Source organism: Pan paniscus, chromosome 12 (genome assembly GCF_029289425.2).
Source record: "Pan paniscus chromosome 12, NHGRI_mPanPan1-v2.0_pri, whole genome shotgun sequence".
NCBI classification, from domain to species: domain Eukaryota; kingdom Metazoa; phylum Chordata; class Mammalia; order Primates; family Hominidae; genus Pan; species Pan paniscus.
Genome location: NC_073261.2, coordinates 65,104,160 through 65,125,850, shown reverse-complemented (window position 1 = coordinate 65,125,850; position 21,691 = coordinate 65,104,160). Strand labels below are relative to the sequence as shown.

At 37.7% G+C, this 21,691-nt stretch overlaps 1 protein-coding gene across 5 annotated transcripts in view; it reads right to left on the bottom strand.

Moving 5' to 3' along the window:
• USP34 (ubiquitin specific peptidase 34) overlaps positions 1 to 21,691 on the bottom strand; it is a 283,346-nt gene that overhangs the window by 70,467 nt on the left and 191,188 nt on the right. For all 5 annotated transcript variants that reach the window (XM_034953216.3, XM_034953217.3, XM_055108352.2 and 2 more), the window contains 5 exons: positions 20,251 to 20,306; positions 20,028 to 20,148; positions 7,894 to 8,077; positions 7,306 to 7,466; positions 1,664 to 1,729 (listed from right to left, as the gene is read on the bottom strand). In XM_034953216.3, the coding sequence (XP_034809107.1) occupies positions 1,664 to 1,729; positions 7,306 to 7,466; positions 7,894 to 8,077; positions 20,028 to 20,148; positions 20,251 to 20,306 (588 nt within the window). The remainder of the gene's footprint in view (positions 1 to 1,663; positions 1,730 to 7,305; positions 7,467 to 7,893; positions 8,078 to 20,027; positions 20,149 to 20,250; positions 20,307 to 21,691) is intronic.

Sequence of the window (21,691 nt, the reverse complement as noted above, 5' to 3'; positions counted from 1 at the left end):
AGGAGATTAAAGGCCAGGTATGATAGCTCATGCCTGTGATCCCAGCACTTTGGGAGGGTACGGCGAGTTGATTGCTTGAGCCCAGGAGTTCAACACCAGCTTGGGGAACATAGTGAGACTCTGTCTCTACAAAAAATAAAGAAGATAGCCAGGCATGGTGGTACACGCCTGTGGTCCCAGGCAGTGGAGCAGTGTCGAGGTTGCCATGAGACGAGATGGTGCCACTGAACTCTGGCCTGCGTGACAGAGTGAGACCCTGCCTCAAAAAATAAAAATAGTCAAAAATACAGAAAAAAGTATGACACAATCCCTGTCCTCAAGATTTAACAGGTGAGAAAAGTAACATATATACAAGGTAGAAACAACAAAGAGGCAAGGTGACTTGGAATACTCCGGTTAATCTGTGGAATAGATGGTCTCTTAGAGTTTGAAACCAAGCTGACTCTTGAAAAATGAACATCAGAAGAAAATGGAGAAGAGTGACACAGGTAGGAAACAATGGCATAAATAAACCCACAAGCAATGAAGCAGCAGGATGATGGGCTCCAAATGGAGAGGGATAAGATAGGAGGTTGAAGGGTAGGGGAAAAAAACCCAGAGGGTGTGTGCCATGGTGATGAGCTCGAATATCATTCTGTTCGTAATGAAGAAGCACTCAAGAGTTTTAAGCAGGGGAATAATATTGTAAGATTTACTATCTTTTTAAAAGATTCATCACTTTTATAGTTTTAGGCATTGTAATTAAGGGATACTAAGATAAATCAGCTAGAAAGCTGCAAGCATAAAAGGGGAAGACCTTGTGACAGAAGAAGGATAAGACAAAACAGATTCTTCAAAGGACAAATTAACAGAATGTAGACAACTGAGATAACTTTTAAAAGTTATTATGACAAATAACAGAGATAACTGACAGACAGCTTCGGGCACGGTGGCTCACGCCTGTAATCCCAACACTTTGGGAGGCTGAGGCAGGCAGATCACTTGAGATCAGGAGTTCGAGACCAGCCTGGCCAACATGGTGAAAGCTGTCTCTACTAAAAATACAAAATTTAACCAGGCATGGTGGTGTGCGCCTGTAGTCCCAGCTACTTGGAAGGTTGAGGGAGGAGAATCACTTGAACCTGGGAGGTGGAGGTTGCAGTGAATTGAGATCACACCACTGCACTCCAGCCTGAGTAACAGAGCAAGACTCTGTCTCAAAATAAATAAATAAATAAATAAATAAATAAATAAATAAATAAATAAGAAAAAGAAAGGTACATAGTTATGACAAAGCCAGTTCAAACGAGCTCCATTTAACTTTTTTAGGTTTTGTCACAGGGTACACCTAATTTGTTTCCCTCCATGTTTCTTTTTTTTTGAGACAGAGTCTCACTCTGTCACCTAGACTCGAGTGCAGTAGTGAGATCTCAGCTTGCTGCAACCTCTGCCTCCTGGGCTCAAGCAATCCTCCCTTTTCAGTCTCCTAAGCAGCCGGGACTACAGGCACGCACCACCATGCCTGGCTAATTTTTTTTTAGTAGAGATGGGGTTTCACCATGTTGCCCAGGCTGGTCTCAAGCTCTTGAACTCAAGCCATCCACCCACCTTGGCCTCCCAAAATGCTATAATTACAGGCATGAGCCACAGTGCCTGGCCTAGCCTCCATGATTCTTAAACATACCATTAAATATGTAAACATTTTCTGAAGCTCCAGAAGAGTGGTCTTGTGCTTCATATCCTCTGAATACTGAAAATCAAGAGAAAACACCATTAAAAACACAGACATGATGGTAGTAAATTAGGCATTCTAGCAAAGAAAGTCTTGCAATGTACACTGTATCTGTTTTCATTCTTTTGGCTATATAAAAGAAAAACACCAACACATTCAATTCTTTAGTAATTATAGCATTAAAAATTGTAATGCTTTGTTACATAAATACAGCTATTACTATCCTATAAGGAAACCAAAGAGAGAATTTTAAAAATCACTTTCTAGGTTAACACTTATTTGGTACAATGCTGATGATTTCCAAGAATGCAAGAATGAAAAACACTTCAGGTGCAATCAAAGTTGTCTTCCACAAGTAAACCTACACATTAAAAAAATACATTTGAAATATTAACCAATGACATCTCATCATCATTTATTCCTATCTTTACTCTTTCTGGAACAGTATATTCTTCACACTGAAGAGGAATACCAGCCAGGATCTTTGAAAACTGTCTAAATATTCAACTATCAATAAGTCAAATTCAGGAATCTGGCTAGACTCACACATTAGAGATTTAGTACTGAACACCAAGCCTTATACGAAAGATCCATATTCATGCAAAGTACTTATTACACATATTCCACCTCACTCAAGTATTAAAATGAATCTATAAAGTAGGTATTATTCTTATTACGAATTATTACCTCTCATAACTTTGAAAGTCTTGTGGAATAATAGGCGTCCACAAGCTAAGAGTATACATTAGTTATTTTTGCCAGCTTTATGGAAGACTGCAAGTAATATGGCTCTGCTGTTTAGCAGCTTATAATCAAATTGAAGTCAAGATATGGACTAAAACAGAGATCTGTTCAGCATATAATTACTATAAAATTATATATTAAATTCAACAGGAATTGAACAAAGGGAATCAACAAAATTGGCAAAATAATTCCAGTGTACTCCTGTTATATGAGAGGCTTAATATTCCATATTACGAAAAAAGTCACACAAAATGAAATTTTCCAACGTATCAAAGTATTGATTCAGGATACAAAAAAGTTCAGGAATAAAGACCTGGATTTATATTTTTATTATTAGAGAATGAAATATGAGTTGGCTAAAGAGCTGCCTAAATTTATTAAAGTCAAGCAACAACAAGGGAATTTTACTTAATGCGCAATTTTAAAATAAATACATAGCCTGCATCTATATGTATTTACTACTTAAAAAATTGTGTTCACGTCCATTAGGATGGCTATTATTAAAACAAACAGAAAATGTCAAGTGTTAGCAAGGACGTCGAGAAATTAAACCCTTATGCATGCAAAACGGTGTAAGCCCTATGGAAAAGGTAAGGCTATTCCTCAAAATCTAAACACAGAATTCCCATATGATCCAACAATTCCACTTCTGGGTATACACCCAAAAGTAGTAAAAGCAGGAACTCAAACATGTTTGTACACCCATGTCCGTAACAGCATTATTCACAACAGCCAAAAGGTGAAAGCAACCCAAGTATCCACTGATAAGTGAAAGAATAAATAAAATGTGGTAAATACAATAAATTATAATTCAGCCTTAAAAAGGAAAGAACTTCTGACACATACAACAGCATGGATAACCCTTGAAGATATCCTAAGTGAAATAAGCCACTCACAGCCAGTCACAAAAAGACAAATCTGACTCCACTTATATGAGGTACCTGAAACAGTTGAATGCATAGAGATGGAAAGTAGAATAGTGGTTGCAAGGGGGGTTGGGAGGGAGAATGGAGAGTTAAGTGTTTAACAAGTTTCTGTTGGGAAAGTGAAAAAGTTCGAGATGGAATGGTGGTGATGGCTGCAAAATAATGTGAATGTATTTAATCCCATCAACTGTATATATGTATAAATGGTTAAAATGATGAATTTAATGTTGCATATATTTTACCACAATTAGAATATATGTAGCTTTCTTTAAACTTTATGTGAGCATCAGAAAAGGGAATAATATAATTAACTGAAGTGTTCATCTTAAGAATAAAGTGCCCACTTGACTAGAGTACTTGCCAGAATCATATCAAATTCTGTTAAGAATTTTTGGCTGGGCGTGGTGGCTCACATCTGTAATCCCAGCACTTTGGGAGGCCGAGGCGGGGGGATCACGAGGTCAGGAGTTTGAGACCAGCCTGGCCAAGATGGTTAAACCCTGTCTCTGCTAAAAATACAAAAATTAGCCAGGTGCCTGTAATCCCAGCTATTCGGGAGGCTGAGGCAGAAGAACTGCCGGAACCCAGGAGGCAGAGGTTGCAGTGAGCCAAGATCGCGCCACTGCACTCTAGCTTGGGTAACAAAGCAAGACTTCGTCAAAAAAAAAATATATATAGATATAGATATATATGTACATAGGTCTCTCTTTTTTTTTTTTTTACTGTTTACTCTTATTTTAGGTTCAGGGGTACATATGCAGGTTATATAGGTAAACCGTTTGTCACGTAAGTTTGGTATATAGATTGTTCTATCACCCAGGTAATAATAGTACCAAAAGGTAGTTTTTCAATCCTGTTCCTCTTCCCACACTCCACCCTCAGGTAGGACACAACGTCCATTGTTCCTGTGTGTCCATATGTACTCAATATTTAGCTCCCACTTATAAGTGAGAACATATGGTATTTGGTTCCCTGTTGCTATGTTAGTTCACTTAGGATAATGGCCTCCAGTTCCATACATGTTTTTGCAAAAGACATGGTCTTGTTCTTTTTTTATGGCTGCATAGTGTTCTATGCTGTATATGTACCACATTTTCTTTATCTAGTCCACTGTTGATGGGCATGTAGGTTGATTCCACGTTTTTGCTAGTGTGAACACTGCTGTGGTAAACATGCTTGTGGATGTGTCTTCATGGTAGGATGATTTATATTCCTTTGGGTATATATCCAATGGGATAGCTGAGCCGAATAGTAATTCTGTTTAAAGTTCTTTCAGAAATTGCCAAGCTGCTTCTCACAATGGCTGAACTAATTTACATTTCCATCAGCAGTGTATATGCATTCCCTTTTCTTTGCAACATTGCCAGCATCAGTTATTTTTTGACTTTTTATTAACAGCTATTCTGACTGGTTTGAGATGTTATCTCACTGTGGTTTAGTTTTGTATTTCTCTAATGATGAGTAATACTGAGCATTTTTTCATATGCTTATTGGCCGCATGTATGTCTCCTTTTGAAAAGTGTCTGTTCATGTCCTTTGTCCACTTTTTTTTTTTTTTTTTTTTTTAAGATAGAGTCTTGCTCTGTCACCCAGACTGGAATGCAGTGGCACAAACTCGGCTCACTGCAACCTCCGCCTCCCGGGTTCAAGCGATTCTCCTGGCCCAGCGTCCCGAGTAGCTGGGACTACAGGCACGCACCACCACACATGGCTTTTTTTTTTTTTTTTTTTTTTTGAGAGAAGTCTCACTCTTGTCCCCAAAGTTTGAGTGCAATGGCTCGATCTCAGCTCACTGCGACCTCTGCCTCCCGGGTTCAAACAATTCTCCTGCCTCTGACTCCCAAGTAGCTGGGATTAAGTCACCTGCCATCATGCCTGGCTAATTTTCATATTTTTTAGTGGAGACATGGCTTCACTATGTTGGCCAGGCTGGTCTCAAACTCCTGACCTCAGGTGATCCGCCCGCCTCGGCCTTCCAAAGTGCTGGGATTACAGGCGTGAGCTACTGCGCCTGGCCAAAGGCTTTTTTTTTTTTTTTTTTTTTTGAGACAAAGTCTCGCTCTGTCGCCTAGGCTGCAGTGCATTGGTGCCATCTTGGCTCACTGCAACCTCCGCGTCGTGGGTTCAAGGGATTCTCCTGCCTCAGCCTCCCAAATAGCTGGGATTAGAGGTACCCACCACCATGCCCAGCTATTTTTTTTGTATTTTTAGTAGAGATGGGGTTTCACCATGTTGGCCAGCATGGTCTTGATCTCCTAACCTCGTGATCCACCGACCTCTGCCTCCCAAAGTGCTGGGATTACAGGCGTGAGCCACCACACCCCATGCGCAGCTAATTTTTGTATATCTGGTAGAGATAGGGTTTCACCATACTGGCCAAGCTGCTTTGTCCACTTTTTAGTTGTTTCTGCTTGTAAATTTAGTTTTTAACTAAAAATACCGTTTATGAGATCTCATAATCAGCACATCTGAGTGTCCCTTCTGTTTCTACTAATTCCTAGAAGTGTTAATAGCTTTAAAGGTGGTTATCAATATGAAGAAGAAAAACCAAGAAGCATGACCAAGTTGCCACCTAGAAAGAAAACCACTGAAAACATGCTTCTTTGATAACTGCTTTTATAAGACTACGCAGATGGGTATACCAAATTTATTCAGAAATATTTCCATAAGCTAAATGAACTAATCATTCAACTACTTTTAGTCATAATGTACAGAGATAAAGTATCAATAACTAAAGCCAAAAAACCCAGAACCACTTGGGTAAACTATAAACTGGAGACTTTAAAGAGTAACTTAAACATAATAAAGAATTCAGTGAAAGTATGTAAAGCACTGCAATACTTAACAGGGAAAAAGAAATCAAGACAAAAGATAACATGATGAGGCCAGGCTTGGCAGCTTTATACCAATAATCCCAGTACTTTGGAAGGCCAAGGTAGAAGCATCTTGTAAGCCCAGGATTTGAGACCAGCCTGGGCAACACAGTGAGACCCTGTCTCTACAAAAAGTAAAAGTAAAAAACTCCGCCAGGCATGGTGGCATATGGCTGCAGTCCCAGTTACTCAGGAGGCTGAGGTGGGAGGATCACTTGAGCCCAAGAGGTCAACATTGCAGTGAGCTGTGCTCACACCACTGCACTCCAGTCAGGGTGACAGACACTGAGTCCTGCCTCAAAAAAATAAAAATAAAAAATCCAAGAGCAAGTATAAAGGAAATTCATCAAAAAACTCTAAAAGCAGTACAAAAGGCAAACTAAAAAATAGCCCATAGTTGGACGGGCATGGTGGCTCACACCTGTAATCCCAGGACTTTGGGAAGCTGAAATGGGAGGATTGCTTGAGGCCAGGAGTTGGAGACCAGCCTGGTCAACACAGAGAGACCCCATCTCTATTTATTATTTTAAAAAACAAAAATAACCCACGGTAAAAAAGAATGAAAACTAGAATGTGAATAAAAATAACATGAAGCAGAGCTTACACAAACAAATTAGGTCCACAATTTGATTCACTTTGGGATAAATATAAAAGAAACAAGCTAAGTGATTCTGGTAATACTTCTCTACTTGGATTCAGGGTTTCCTTATTTTCTCTGTAATAAAAATATGTATTTATTTATTTTTGTTTTTTATTCTCATATGTTCTCCCAGTGAATGCGTTTTTACTGACAACATGGTATTCATTGTATACACTGAGCATGCATATTCCATAGCTGTGTTTTCCTTTGAGAACTAAACTGTACTACAGCATTATGAGTAATCTACTAAAATGTACAACTATGTAAAATACACATTAGCTAGTTACTGTAATCAAATTTACTTTCATTCACAAATTATTTTTTCAAACATTTACATTGAAATAAAGATTTATCAACAAAATATTAAAATCTGGTTTATAATTTTGATTTTTAAAGTGAGGAAAATTCTACCTTGGCAGTGAAGACAGCCTGTCTTGCCTCAGGTATCATATAAAGTTGCTGAATAGTAGAAGCTAAGTAACAAGTAGCTCCAAGGTTAGTAAGGCCAACAAATCTACATTCAGCACGGACATCTTCATGAGGCCAGTAATCCCATTTATAAGGTGCATGGGCTGCTGAAGAAAGAGGGAGGAAAAGATCCCCCCCAAACAAACTATGAAACACAATGTATTTTGCTTACATTAACAGCCTCTACCTCCATTAGTTACCTCATTAATATATATAGAACATTATATAGAATTTTTTTAATAAAAAAAGAATACAGATGAAAACTAATTTATTCTCTAAAAATTTAAGACTTTTAAAACTTGATTTTACTTGGCCCCAAATTACTTTTGCAGAAAAAGCCGAAGTATTTAAAATGCATATAAAAAGGTCCTTCACATCAATGTTTACTTTTTAACTTTAATAACACCCTACCAATAATCATTTATAATGTTAAAGTGTGTGAAGAGCAGATTCTTTTGTTAAACAGTGCCCTCAAAATCTTATTTCTGAATTCAAAATTTATAAAGATTAAAGGAAAAGAAGAATGCTTACACTGCATGTGTTGTGCCATAACCCAGTTGTGTATTAGCCTGTAGTTCTCAACAGACCCCTTTACCATCTCTACTAACAAATCGTAAGCGGCAGCTCTTGAAGAATGTGATTTGCACTTTGGCTGTTGTCGGTCCTTTAGACTTGGCAACAAAAACAGGAGATTGAAGATATCTCTCAAAAATTCCTGGGGAGTAAAAGGAAACATGTTATCTAAACTGAGATATTAATTACATTCCAAATATAGTTAACATATACACAGGATGACAGGCTACAATTAAGCTACTCAGAAACGTATAGCAGCATGATATACCATCATCTGAAAGTCCTCCGTGTTCATTTCTCTTAAGAGAAAACGAAGGCGGCGATCAACTTTTACTCTTCTCTCCTTTTTGATACCTAATAAGCTCATTCTTAGACTCTTCACGTACAATGTTGTTATTTTCTATTCCATTAAGTGATGTAAAGTTTTTGTTAAGGCCTCATTATTCCCTTGACAAGTCTGACTGGCGCTTCTGCATTAACCTTCCCCTTACTTCACTCTACTAATAAATAATAGCAACAATAACAGTGGCAAAATCAACAGTTTACTTACACTGTTGAAAGGTAGTACTGTTGTACTTTTTCCAAAATTAAGTCTGAGAAAGTGGGTGCTGGGTTATCTTTTCCACTTGTTCTTTTCTAATTGGTCCTTTGCTATTTTACCAAGTTATCACCCTCACACATCCCAAATAGTACTATGGTACATTGGCCTGCAGTATAAAACCTCCTGGAGTACTGTGCAGAAAGGAGATAGCACAGTAAGACTGAGACTCTTGATACCTACAGAAAGGCTGACCTTTGCCTACAGTCTGCAAACGTCACTGGTAACTAAACAGCTTCCTACATTGATACAAAACTCTCTAAGTGAAAACAGTGGCTCACTGTGCCTAACGGGTTTATGCTAAAGACCTGTTTTCCTTTCAGGAGTCTGGAGTTGGGGCAACTATGGTGAGTTATCCAGTCACTATGTGCCCACATGAGCCACTCTGTGATAAAACCAAGGACTCCTAGGCTCAAGAGAACGTTCTTGGTATACAATACATCACATGTGTTGTCATGCTCACTGAACACATCTTGTGGAACTCCAATGGAAGACAACCCTTGGTAAGTTGCAACTGGCTTCCTCCAGACTTTGCCTTGACACCTTTTTCTTTTCATGATTTTGCTTTGTATCATTCTGCTGTAATAAATCTTAGCCATGAGTATAACTATATGCTGAGTCCTGTGAGTTAGTGAATCAACAAACCTGGGGGTGGTCAGGGAAACTCTTGAAAGACGTACCAAAAAAAGAAATTTTTGAAATGTTTTTCCATAATGACCTCACCTCTTTCATCTATTGTTAAAGAATGTGTAATTCATAGTTCTTAGCAAAGAAACGTTAAGTTTAGCTAGGAAATATGGAAAGTGGTTAGAAGATTTTTTTTTTTTTTTGGAGACAGAATCTCACTCTGTCACCTGGGATGGAATGCAGTGGCACAATCTCGGCTCACTGCAACCACTGCTGCCCAGGTTCCAGCGATTCTCCTGCCTCAGCCTCCCAAGTAGCTGGGATTACAGGCACCTGCCACTACACCCAGCTAATTTTTTGTGGTTTTGTTTGTTTGAGACGGAGTCTTGCTCTGTCGCCCAGGCTGGAGTGCAGTGGCGCCATCTCGGCTCACCCCAAGCTCCACCTCCCGGGTTCATGCCATTCTCCTGCCTCAGACTCCCAATTAGTTGGGACTACAGGCGCCCACCACAACACCCGGTCTTAATTTTTTGTATTTTTTAGTAGAGACGGGGTTTCATCGTGTTAGCCAGGATGGTCTCGATCTCCCGACTTCGTGATCCATCTGCCAGCCTAGGCCTCCCAAAGTGCTGGGAATACAGGCGTGAGCCACCGCACCCAGTTAATTTTTTGTATTTTTAGTAGAGATGGGGTTTCACGATGTTGGCCAGGCTGGTCTCGACCTCCTGACCTTGTGATTCGCCCGCCTCAGCCTCCCAAAGTGCTGGGATTACAGATGTGAGCCATTGCACCTGGCAAAGGGCTTATTTTTATAAGCCTTTCACAGAAAGAACCTACTCATATACTTCACAGAAAGAAGAACCTACACAAACTATGACCTCAGAGAATATTAAAATAGTTTTTGGTGATTGATATGGTTTGGGTATTTGTCCAATAAAAGAACTGTTGTCTTAGTCTGTTTAGGCTGCTGTAATAAAATATTGTAAACTGGGCCGGGTACAATGGCTCACATCTGTAATCCCATTTCACCACATCTAATGGTGAAATGTGCTCCCCAATGTTGGAGGTGAGGTCTAGTGAGAGGTGTTCGAGTCATCAGGGTGTATCCCTGAAGACCCTGGTACCTACCACACAGGAATGAGTGAGTTCTCACTCTTTGAGTTCATGCAAGAGCTGTTGTTAAAAAAAAAAAAAAAAAAAAAAAAGTGTTGCACCTCCCACCTCCCTTTCTCGCCATGTGACACAGCTGTTCTCTCATGGCCTTCTGCCATGAGTAAAAGGCTCCTGAGGCCTCAACAAATAAACCTCTTTTTTTATACCCAGCATCAGGTATTCCCTTATAACACCGCAAAATGAACTAATACAGCAATAGATCATAGGGTAATTTTTGACTTATAATTCAGAAGAAATTCAATTTAAAAAGTTATCAAAAACTTTCATGTGCACTAAAAACATTATGTAAATAAGGTTTTTTCGAATTCACATATATAAAAATAGAAAATAGGAAGAGAGAATTAATGAACACTACCATTCTAGCTTAATATTCACCTACAACTATATTAATAAGGACCATCCTTCTCACTAATGCATATATTCAGTAAAATTTCATTTTTAAATGTTTCATACTAGTTTGGCAAAACAAAGTATATTGATGCTCCTTCAATTGCCATGTCCTAGTAATAAATGTAATGTAATAACTAAATATAGAAGAAATTTAAGACAATATCATGTACACAGGAAATATTTTTATTAACTTACATATATTTTGTTGTAGAGAAGTATGATAGGCAAATAATAAAAGATGTTCAAAGATACTAATAAATACATTACAATTACATTCTGTGGGGGAATCAAGTGGAAATACTGAGGAGGAATTAGGAAAAAATTTAGCTAAGTAGAATTTCAGAAAGGAGAGTTTGGAGACAATCTCACTCCATCACCCAGGCTAGCGACAGTGGTGGGATCATGACTCACTGCAGCCTCGATCTCCCAGGCTCAGTCAATCCTCCCAGCTCAGCCTCCTGCGTAGCTTGGACTATAGATGCTCACCACCCTGGCTAATTTTTTTTTTTTTTTTTAAATAGAGACAGGGTTTCACCAGGTTGCCCAGGCTGGTCTCCAACTCCTGGGCTCAAGCAATCCTTTTGCCTCGACCTCACAAAGTGCTGGGATTACAGTTGAGAGTTTATACATTTTAAGAGAGATGAATAAAAGTTGCTACAGCATTTACATTTCATTAATCTAAAAGAGGACCATAATTTTGTCTTTGAAAACAATAATTCAATAATTTCCTGAATGTATATTGTCTACAAAGACTTAAAATTCAAAAATTTACAAATTTAAAAAATCTTTGAGGAGACACCTAGGTTTTTCAAGATTAAGAAATATGTCAACAATAAAAGTTTAAAGACCAGTGCACTCTGCTGGCTTGCAATCCATTACCAGATTTATTTTGTTAACGTACATCCTTGACATTATTTGATCAAAACCTTAAAAGGCTCCTGTTTTTACAATTATCTACTGATACATAATAATTATATATATTAATGGAATATATTATATTTTGACACATAAATACAATGTGTAATGATGAAATCAGGGTATTTGGAATACCTATGATTTTAAGCATTTATCATTTCTTTTATTGGGAATATTTCAAATCCTCCCTTTTGGCTATTTTGAAATACACAAAAAAATTTTTTAACAATAGTCATCCTACTATGCTACTGAGCACTAGAATTTATTATTCCAAGTGTATTTTTGTATTCATTAGCCAATCTCTCTTCATCCCATCCCTTCCCAGCCTAAAATTACAAAAGTAATTGCCATGGCCTAAAAGTTTTCGTCACTCTGAAATTTGTATGTTGAAACCTAACCACCAATGTGATGGTATTAGAAGGTGGGACCTTTGGAAGGTTACTAAGTCATGAGGACTCTGCCCTTATCAAAGAAGCAGTAGAGAGACCTCCTACCCCTCCCATCATCTAAGGGCTTCATGAGAAGGTGCCATCCGTGAATCAAAAAGTAGGCCTTCACAAGACACCGTGAATCTGCCAGAGTTTTGATCTTGTACTATTCCCAGCCTCCAGAAATTGTGAAAAGTAAATTTCTGTTGTTATAAGCTACTCAGTATACAATATTTTATTTTATTTATTTTTGAGAGAGTTTTGCTTTGTTGCCAGGCTGGAGTGTAGTGGCACGATCTCGGCTCACTGCGGCCTCCACCTCCCTGGTTCAAGGGATTCTCGTGCCTCAGCCTCCTGAGTAGCTGTGATTACGGGTATGCACTGCCATGCCTGGCTAATTTTTGTATTTTTAGTAGAGACTGGGTTTCACCACATTGGCCAGGCTGGTCTCAAACTCCTGAGCTCAAGCAATCCAGCTGCCTTGGCCTCCCAATGTGCTGGGATTACAGATGTGAGCCACTGCGCTTGGCCCAGTTTACACTATTTTATTACAGCAGCCTGAACAGACTAAGACAATAATGCTTTCATTTTATATATAAAAATAATTTCCTGTGCCCACAATAGATGGCCACCAAGTTTCTCCTATACTTCCTAAAACATAGGCTAAACTGAACCAACCAATTTTCTGCATGAAACCAGTGCTTTCCTATGACTTAATTTTTACTCATATTCTTTCCTATGACTTAAATGTTTCCCTTACTTTTCTACAAAAGATATCCATTAAAAAAGCTGTATCTGGCCAGGCGCGGTGGCTCATGCCTGTAATCCCAGCACACTGGGAGGCTAAGGTGGGCGGATAATCTGAGGTCAGGAATTCGAGACCAGCATGGCCAACATGGTGAAAACCCGCCTCTACAAAAACAAAACAAAACAAAACAACAACAACAAAAATTTAGCTGGGTGTGGTGACACACGCCTGTAATCCCAGCTACTCTTTGGGAGGCTGAGGCAGGGGAATCGCTTGAACCTGGAAGGCAGAGGTTGCAGTGGACCGAGATCGCACCACTGCACTCCAACCTGGGCGAAGCTTTATCTTCTCCAAAGCCTTTCCTAATCATGTCAATGCAATCTGATCTTCTAAATCTCTGATGATATCTCTTTTTAATAACTATTATTTATTTCCATGAAGTATAAATATCATGAGCAGCCATAATTTTAAGGGTACACACAAATTTTGCATAAGACAAATGTACTGTTTGACTGTCAGTTCTAAGAATCAGGTCTGAGTTGCAATCATCCATTTGCTCAACATAGTTTTTAGACACTATGCAAGGCAATAGAGATAGGAATGATACTCATACTTTAAAAGGAGAAGAAAGGAGGAATGCAAAAGGAGGAAAAAAGGAAGAAAAAGGAAGGGAGGAGGAGAAAGAAAGGAAGAATGAAGATTAGCACTACTGGAAAGGTAAAAGAAAGAAGAAAGAGGAGAAAGGAGGGGAAGAAGGGGGAAGGAGGAGGAAGCAGTAGTAGTGATCGTGGTAGTGTTGCTGATGACAGATTATTATGCAGCTGCAAAGTGTAAAATATTTATCATGTTTCTTTATAGAAAAAATTTACCAAATCCTGCATGAAAGTAAGTTCTAGAAATATTTTTTAAAAATACTTAAGGAAAAAAGTAAAAATCATTAGAGTGGAAGAGATTTTAAATATCTTGGAGTTAAGGCATATTTTCCTTAATATTACAAGAAAACCAACTGCCTTTAATACCTCTACTTGGATATCTAATTGACATTTCAAATTTAACATTTCCAAAACAGAACTCTTGGTTTTACTGCCTATTACCCTCTGCCATTTCTGAGTTTTTCTTTTCTTAATAATTGGCATTACCATTCCCTCAGCTTCTCAGGCTTAAAATTCAGGAGTCATTCTTGGCTGGGCACAGCGGCTCACGCCTGTAATCCCAGCACTTTGGGAGGCAGAGGCGGGCGGATCATGAGGTCAGGATATCGAGACCATCCTGGCTAACATGGTGAAACCCTGTCTCTACTAAAAATACAAAAAATTAGCTGGGTGTGGTGGCGGGCACCTGTAGTCCCAGCTACTTGGGAGGCTGAGGCAGGAGAATGGTGTGAACCTGGGAGGCAGAGCTTGCAGTGAGCCAAGATCATGCCACTGCACTCCAGCCTGGGTGACAGAGGGAGACCCCATCTCAAAAAAAAAAAAAAAAAATTAGGAGTCATTCTTTATTAACCTCTCTCAAATCCAACATATATATCCAAATCTGAGACCTGTGAGCTCTACCTTCAATAAATATTCCACGTCAAAGCACTTTTCACCATTGTCCCTCTCTGGAACCATCGAAAAACTTCCTAACTGGATCCCTTGACTCATACATTTGCCCTTTGAGTTTGCCCATAGACTAATTTTCCAACTAGCGTACGAGTAAACCCTTTAAAATGTTAATTCAGATCACATCTCTCCTGTATGAAAGCTTCTAAAGTTTTCCCTTAACACTGAAACGAAGGGGAAATTGTAATTTGACATGAACATGAAGACCTTTTCAATAAAGAATGCTAAGAACAACTAACTTAACATTATTCTGAATGTTTCAGAAAAAATTTGGTGAAGAAATGGAAAGAGTTAAACTTGTAAAAGAGGAAGTAATAGAATTACTTGCAGATGATTGTGACATGAGTCTGCTTGGGGAAAATAAAAGAAAAACAAGAATTACTTGCAGATAATAAACCAAAAACAAATGAAGAACCAAAGAACACTAACAGCTAAAGATAACTGAAAACAGTCTACCAACAATAAGTCAATTTCAGATGGCCTGCAACAACTGTATACACAAATTCTTACTATACATAAATGACAAGTTAAAAAACATAAGCAATGATTCCATATCAACATATCAACAAAAAGGACAAAACTCCTAAGAATAAACTAAGAAATACTTAAAACCTAAATTTTGTAGGAAAAAAAATCTTTTAAATAAAAAACATAAAATGATTGGCTTTGCATAAATACAACAAATCATACTCTTCCACAGGCAAATTGAGTATCATAAAGTTAATTCTGCATCAATCTGGAAATATAATACAATCTCAACCAAAAAAGTAACACAATTTTATTTTTTTAAAGAACTAGATGAACTGATTCTAAAGTTTATGTGGAAAAATAAACAGCCAGGAAAATACTGAAAAGAAATAATAATGAAAATGGACTACCTCGGTCAGGCGTGGTGGCTCATGCTTGTAATCCCAGCACTTTGGGAGGCCGAGGCAGGCGAATCACCTGATGTCAGGAGTTTGAGACCAGCCTGACCAACATGGTGAAACCCTTCTCTATCAAAGATACTAAAATTAGCTGGGTGTGGTGCCAGGTGCCTGTAGTCTCAGCTACTCAGGAGGCTGAGGCAGGAGAATCGCTTGAACCTGGAGGGCAGAGGTTACAGTGAGCCACTGCACCACTGCACTCCAGCCTGGGTGACAGAGTGAGACACTGTCTCAAAAAACAAACAAAGGGACTATCTCTACAGGATATTAAATCTACATAATTAAGATATGATATTGGTGAATGAACAAACAAATCAATAAGATGAAACAGAAAGTCCAGAAATACATATGGTAGTTTATTTAAATACATATGGTAGTTTATTTGAAAAAGGAAGCATTTGTAATCAGTAGAAAAAAAATAAATTAGTTAATTATTAGGATAACTGGGTACATATCTGAAAAAAAGTTATCCATTTCATTCCTTTCACCTAAACAATTTCCTGATAGAAAAACTTAAATGTAAAATATTAAGTTATGAAAGCATGAAAAAACAGGGAGTTTTTAAAAGTATAACACAATATCTAGTAGCTGTAAAAGATCAATACACCTGACTACATAAAAAAAAATTCTGCTTCGAAAATAAGCAGGCCAGGTGAGGTGGTTCACGCCTGTAATGCCAGCACTTTGGGAGGTCAAGGTGGGCTGGTCACCTGAGGTCAGGAGTTCAAAACCAGCCTGGCCAAAATGGCAAAATCTGGTCTCCACTAAAAATACAAAATTTAGCCAGGCATGGTGGTGCATGCCTGTAATTCCAGCTAGTAGGGAGGCTGAGGCAGGAGAATTGCTTGAACCTGGGAGGTGGAGGTTGAGGTAAGCTGAGATCATGCCACTGCACTCCAGCCTAGGCAACAGAGCAAGACTCTGTCTCAAATAAATAAATAAATAAGAAACAAGCATAACAAAAAACATGAAGTCAAGACAGAAAAAAAAAATCTTGCAATTCACATTACGGTGAGATAGTTTCCTTAATATATTCTACAAATTAGTTAAGGACTATAACATACATAACAGGGATAAAGGAAAAGGATCTGAGCAGTCAGAGAAAAGATAACACAAATGGCTTTCAAACACTTGAAGGGAAGTTCAGCCTTACTAATAAAAGTAATAGAAAATAAAACCAAGAGAATCTCTTTGCACCTATCAGACTGGTAGAAATTATCTAAACGTATAGTATGTTGGTAGAAATGCTGGAAAATTGGAAATTAATCTCAGGTTGTAGGTACAGCCATAAATTGGCTCAGCCTCCACAGACAGTTAACTTGGTTTTCGTTTTTAACATAACCAAAACTATAAACGTATACTCCATGAACTAGCAGTTCTAACTTTTAGAATGTCTTCCTACATTTCCTAAATCTATGTGTTAAATGTATAAAGATCTCTGTAATATCACTAGAAATAGTTTAAGACAATGTTGATCATTATGAAGCTAAATACATTACATATATGCAGATAAAATAATATTCTGGGCCAGGCATGGTGGCTCATGCCTGTAATCCTGGCACATTAGGAGGCCGAGGCAGAAGGACTGCTTGAGCCCAGGAGTTTGAGACCATCCAGGGCAACATGGCGAAATCTCGTCTCTACAAAAGATTTTTAAAAATTAGCCGGGTATGGTGATGCCTGCCTGTAGTCCCAGCTGCTTGGGAGGCTGAGGTGGGAGGACTGCTTGAGCCTGGGAGGTGGAGGTTGCAGTGAGCTGAGATCATGCCACTAAAGTCCAGCCTGGGTGACAGAGCCAGACCCCATCTCAAAGATAATAACAATAATATTTTGAAGTTACTTTTACAAAATGAATAGCCAAGCATGGTGGTGTGCGTTGGCTCACATCGGTAATCCCAACAGTTTGGGAGGCCAAGACGGGAGGATCACTTAAGGGCAGGAGTTTAAGAACAGCCTGGGCAACACAGCAAAACCCCATCTCTACAAAAATAAATAAATAAATAAATTAGCTGGGTGTGATGGCGTATGCCTATAATCCTAGACACCTGGGAGGTTGGGGCAGGTGAATCACTTGATCTAGTAGTTCAAGGCTGCAATGAGCTATGATTGTGCCACTGCACTGCAGCTTGAATAAGGAGACCCTGTCCCTTTTTTTTTTTTGAAATGAACTGTTTATATACTGAATTTGAAAATCTCTAAGATAGGTGAAAAAAAGCAAAGTATAGAACACTGTGTTTAATGTGTTATCATGTGTAGACAGTATTGTATAATGGTTAAAAGCTTGGCCAAGTGAAGAGTAAGTGACTCAGTCATGCACAACTCGTTTAACCTGTCTATGCCTCAGTTTCATCATCTGTCAAAATTGGGTCTAATAATATCCACCTTTTAAAGCCTCAAAAATTTGTCCTAGGATAACAACTTGTATAAATCAATAAACAGAAGAGAAGTAAAAAAATAGTAATAATAAAGAGAAATAAGACTTTGGAAAAAATACATGCAGCAAATACGACAGAAAGAGCTGACATATTCAAAATAAATAACTTTTACAAATGAATGGGAAACCATATACTGACTGAACAAATAAATATCAAATACAAACAATAAGTAAATGGAAAGAAACCCATTCACCAATTAACAAAGAAATAAAACTAAATCAACATCAAAATTGGCAAATATCTCAGTGACATAAGAACCTGCAGATGCTTGAAAAAGGCATTCTCATACAGTGTGGCTACAAGTGTAAAATGATGTATCCTTTTGTATACTAACATAAACTACGGATTAAAATCAACCTATTTTACTTTTAAGAGTTCTTGAGTAAATAATGGGACAAGTATGCAAAGATGCTGCCTTTACAGTTTTTTCTATAACTTCATAAATGTCAAAGATTTATTTAAATTATTGCCTTAGTCAATTTTTAAAAATACATTTTCTTTTTTAATGTACTCATTTTTTAGTGAAAATCGATCACAGAATACTATTTATAAACTGTAAAATTTCTATAAATATGAATTTTATACATGCGTATTTACTGTATCCATGAAAAGTCCTGGAAGGCCATCACCATAGCATGAGAGGAAATCAAACCAAATGGGAATATTCTTTTTTTGTACTATCTAAAATTATTTTTTCTTAACAATGACTTTCGCTTTACAACGTTATCAGAAAAACCAATTAATATATTTATATTTGGGGATAAAAGTTATATACTAGTTTATATATAAGAGAAGACTTCAATCAACAAGGCTGTAAATCTATCAAATCATTTCCAGTGAGTCTAATGGAAAAGGCAAAAAACCTGAACGAAATAGCACAAGAAGGAGTTTTGTGCATTAGGGGAAGTAGCAAAGATTTCAAACAGATAAGACTGTAATCTTAAGTTGATCTCAAGAATCCTTTAGTCTGTGCCTATGAGGATAATCTTCTATCCTTTTGGTTGCTATTTCCTAACACGTTCAGTAACTTTAAGATAACAGCTCTCCAGACCATAACAAATTCCTACAATGACCAGGACAAATGCACCAATGGTAAGGTAAGATGAACTATTTAATCAAGAGACAATCAAAATGAGACATTTGTTGGTACAGAGTCACGAAGTGTTTCCAATATTCAGAGAGAGATTTCATGTCACACAGGTCTTTAAAATATGAAACGAGTACCCAAAAATGACTACTTACTAATTCCACTGTATTAGGATATGATTCACAGTTTAGGACAGTAATTCAAAATATACAATTCTATAGAAAGCACACTGATAAAATATAGGTTACTTTTTTTTTTTTTTTTGAGACACGGTCTCCTTCTGTCACCTAGGCTACAGTGTAGTGGTGTGATCATGGCTCACTGAAGCCTCGACCTCCTGAGCTCAAGCAATCCTCCCACCTCAGCCTCCTGAGTAGCTGAGACTACAGGTGTGTGCCACCACACCCAGCAAATTTTTGTATTTTCTGTAGGGATGAGGTTTCACCATGTTGCCTTGGCTGGTCTCCAACTCCTGGTTTCAAGCAATCCACCTATCTCAGCCACTCAAAGTGCTAGGACTATAGGCACGAGCCACCGTGCCCAGCCTTAGGTTACCTTTCTATATTCAGTCAGTCACAGGAATTAACATCTGATTTTGCATTCTAAAAACAAGCCCGTTTTATATTTCCAGAATTCAATTTATTCAAAATTTGCTTTTCCTGTCGGTAATTTCTAGCAATTTTTATGTCTGTATGTTTAAAAAAATTAACATATCCACATACAATGTGATACAGTTTGGCCGTGTCTCCACCCAAATCTCATCTTGAATTATATTGCCTATAATTCCCATTGTTGTGGGAGGGACCTGGTGGGAGATGACTGAATCATGGCGGCGGTTTCCCCCATACTGTTCTTGTGATAAGTGAATAAGTCTCTTGAGATCTGATGGTTTTATAAGGAGAAACCGCTTTCGCTTGGTTCTCATTCTTTTTTTGCCTGCCGCCATCCACATAAGATGCGACTTGCTCGGACTTGCCTTCCGGCATGATTGTGAGGCCTCCCCAGCCACATGGAACTCTGAGTCGAATTAAACCCTTTTCTTTTGTAAACTGCCCAGTCTCGGGTATGCCTTTATGAGCAGTGTAAAAACGGACTAATACACAATGTAACAACAAAAAATTTCAATCACATTTCATAGAAACATTTGATTATCTTAACACTTACCTGTCCTTCCCTTGAAAATTTAAAGGGTGGTTTGTGTTTAATAACACTTGTTGCAAGCCTTAGGAGTCCTGTAAGCCCATCATCTTCTACATTACCATCCTGATGATCAAGGATCTCCCTACTACAAAAAGGAAAAAAAATACACACAAGCAAGATAGTTCACATAATTATGTCTTTTATCTTTCCTCGACAATATAAATGTCAATTTCACATCAAATTTTACCTTCGAATACAGTCAGCCAAATGTCTTGCCAAGGCATCTAAGTCGAGGAGCGTTGTCTTAATACAAAAAGAAAATAAAAATTCAAATATAAATTTTTTATGTTTTACCAAACATAAAATTATTAAAATCATTTCCTTATAGGTAACAATAATTTAGTTCTCCCAAATTCAATAAGTTATAAACGTAATACACCTACTCTTTACTTATACATTATGTCAATTAACCAAATGAGTCTTAAACATCACTGATCATTCTACAAAAAAACAATCAATGGAATGTTGATAATAAATTAAGTCAATGACGATTTAATGGGTACAGCATACCAACATGGCACATGTATACATATGTAACAAACCTTCACGTTGTGCACATGTACCCTAAAACTTAAAGTATAATAAAAAAAAAAGTCATAGTAATCTATTGAGAAGACACTAAAGTTTTTTTTTAATGACTTTATTGAGACGTAATTCACACACAATTCACCGTTTGTTTTTAATAATACCTTTAAATTAGACTTTTAACAATAAACTAAATTCTACAGTTCATTCCAAAAAAACTTTACTTCTCGTTATAACTAAACAACAACATTAAAACAGACTTCACAAAATCTAACTTGAGTCCCCTCAAAGAAACCCAAATCTCTAAAAAGGAAAATTACTTTACAAGCAAGCAAGATCAGTTTCCTATTTTAGCTCAAATGGGCAAGCCCAGGTTGTTTTTTTTTTTTTTTAAAGTACAATGTTTATTTGGCATCAATATTTTAATTAACAATAATGATATTAAAACTTGCTCAATACTAATTTTTGTAATTATTTCTCAAATGAAAAGTAGATTTTAAGAATTCAGATGTTAACTAAAAAGCAAAAAGTATAAACACCACAGAACTTTTAAATGTAAAGTGAACATATTGAACTTTGATTTAAATACATTTAAAAGTTTAAGAAAAATGTGTCCTAAATATTTCAAAGGATCTTCTTTATGTGTTTCTCATTTTCTTCTGAATTGACAACTTAGACACATTTTAGTCGACTAAATTTATGTACACTGGAAAAAACGCAAGTCTTTAAGTGGCAAGATTTGCTTTGAAATTTACTTTTTTTTTGAGACGGAGTTTCACTCTGTCGCCAGGCTAGAGTGCAGGGGCGTGATCTCAGCTCACTGACTGCAACCTCTGCCTCCCGGGTTCAAGCGATTCTGCCTCAGCCCTCCTGAGTAGCTAGGACTACAGGCACCTGTGACTATGCCCAGCTAATTTTTAAATTTTTAGTAGAGATGGGGTTTCACCATGTTGGCCAGGATGGTCTCCATCTTTTGACCTTGTGATCCGCCCACCTCGGCCTCCCAAAGTGCTGGGATTACAGGCATGAGCCACTGCACCTGGCCTGAAATTTACTTGTTTTAAACATTACTTTGTTTGAATGGAAATGTCATTTTAGTCCAG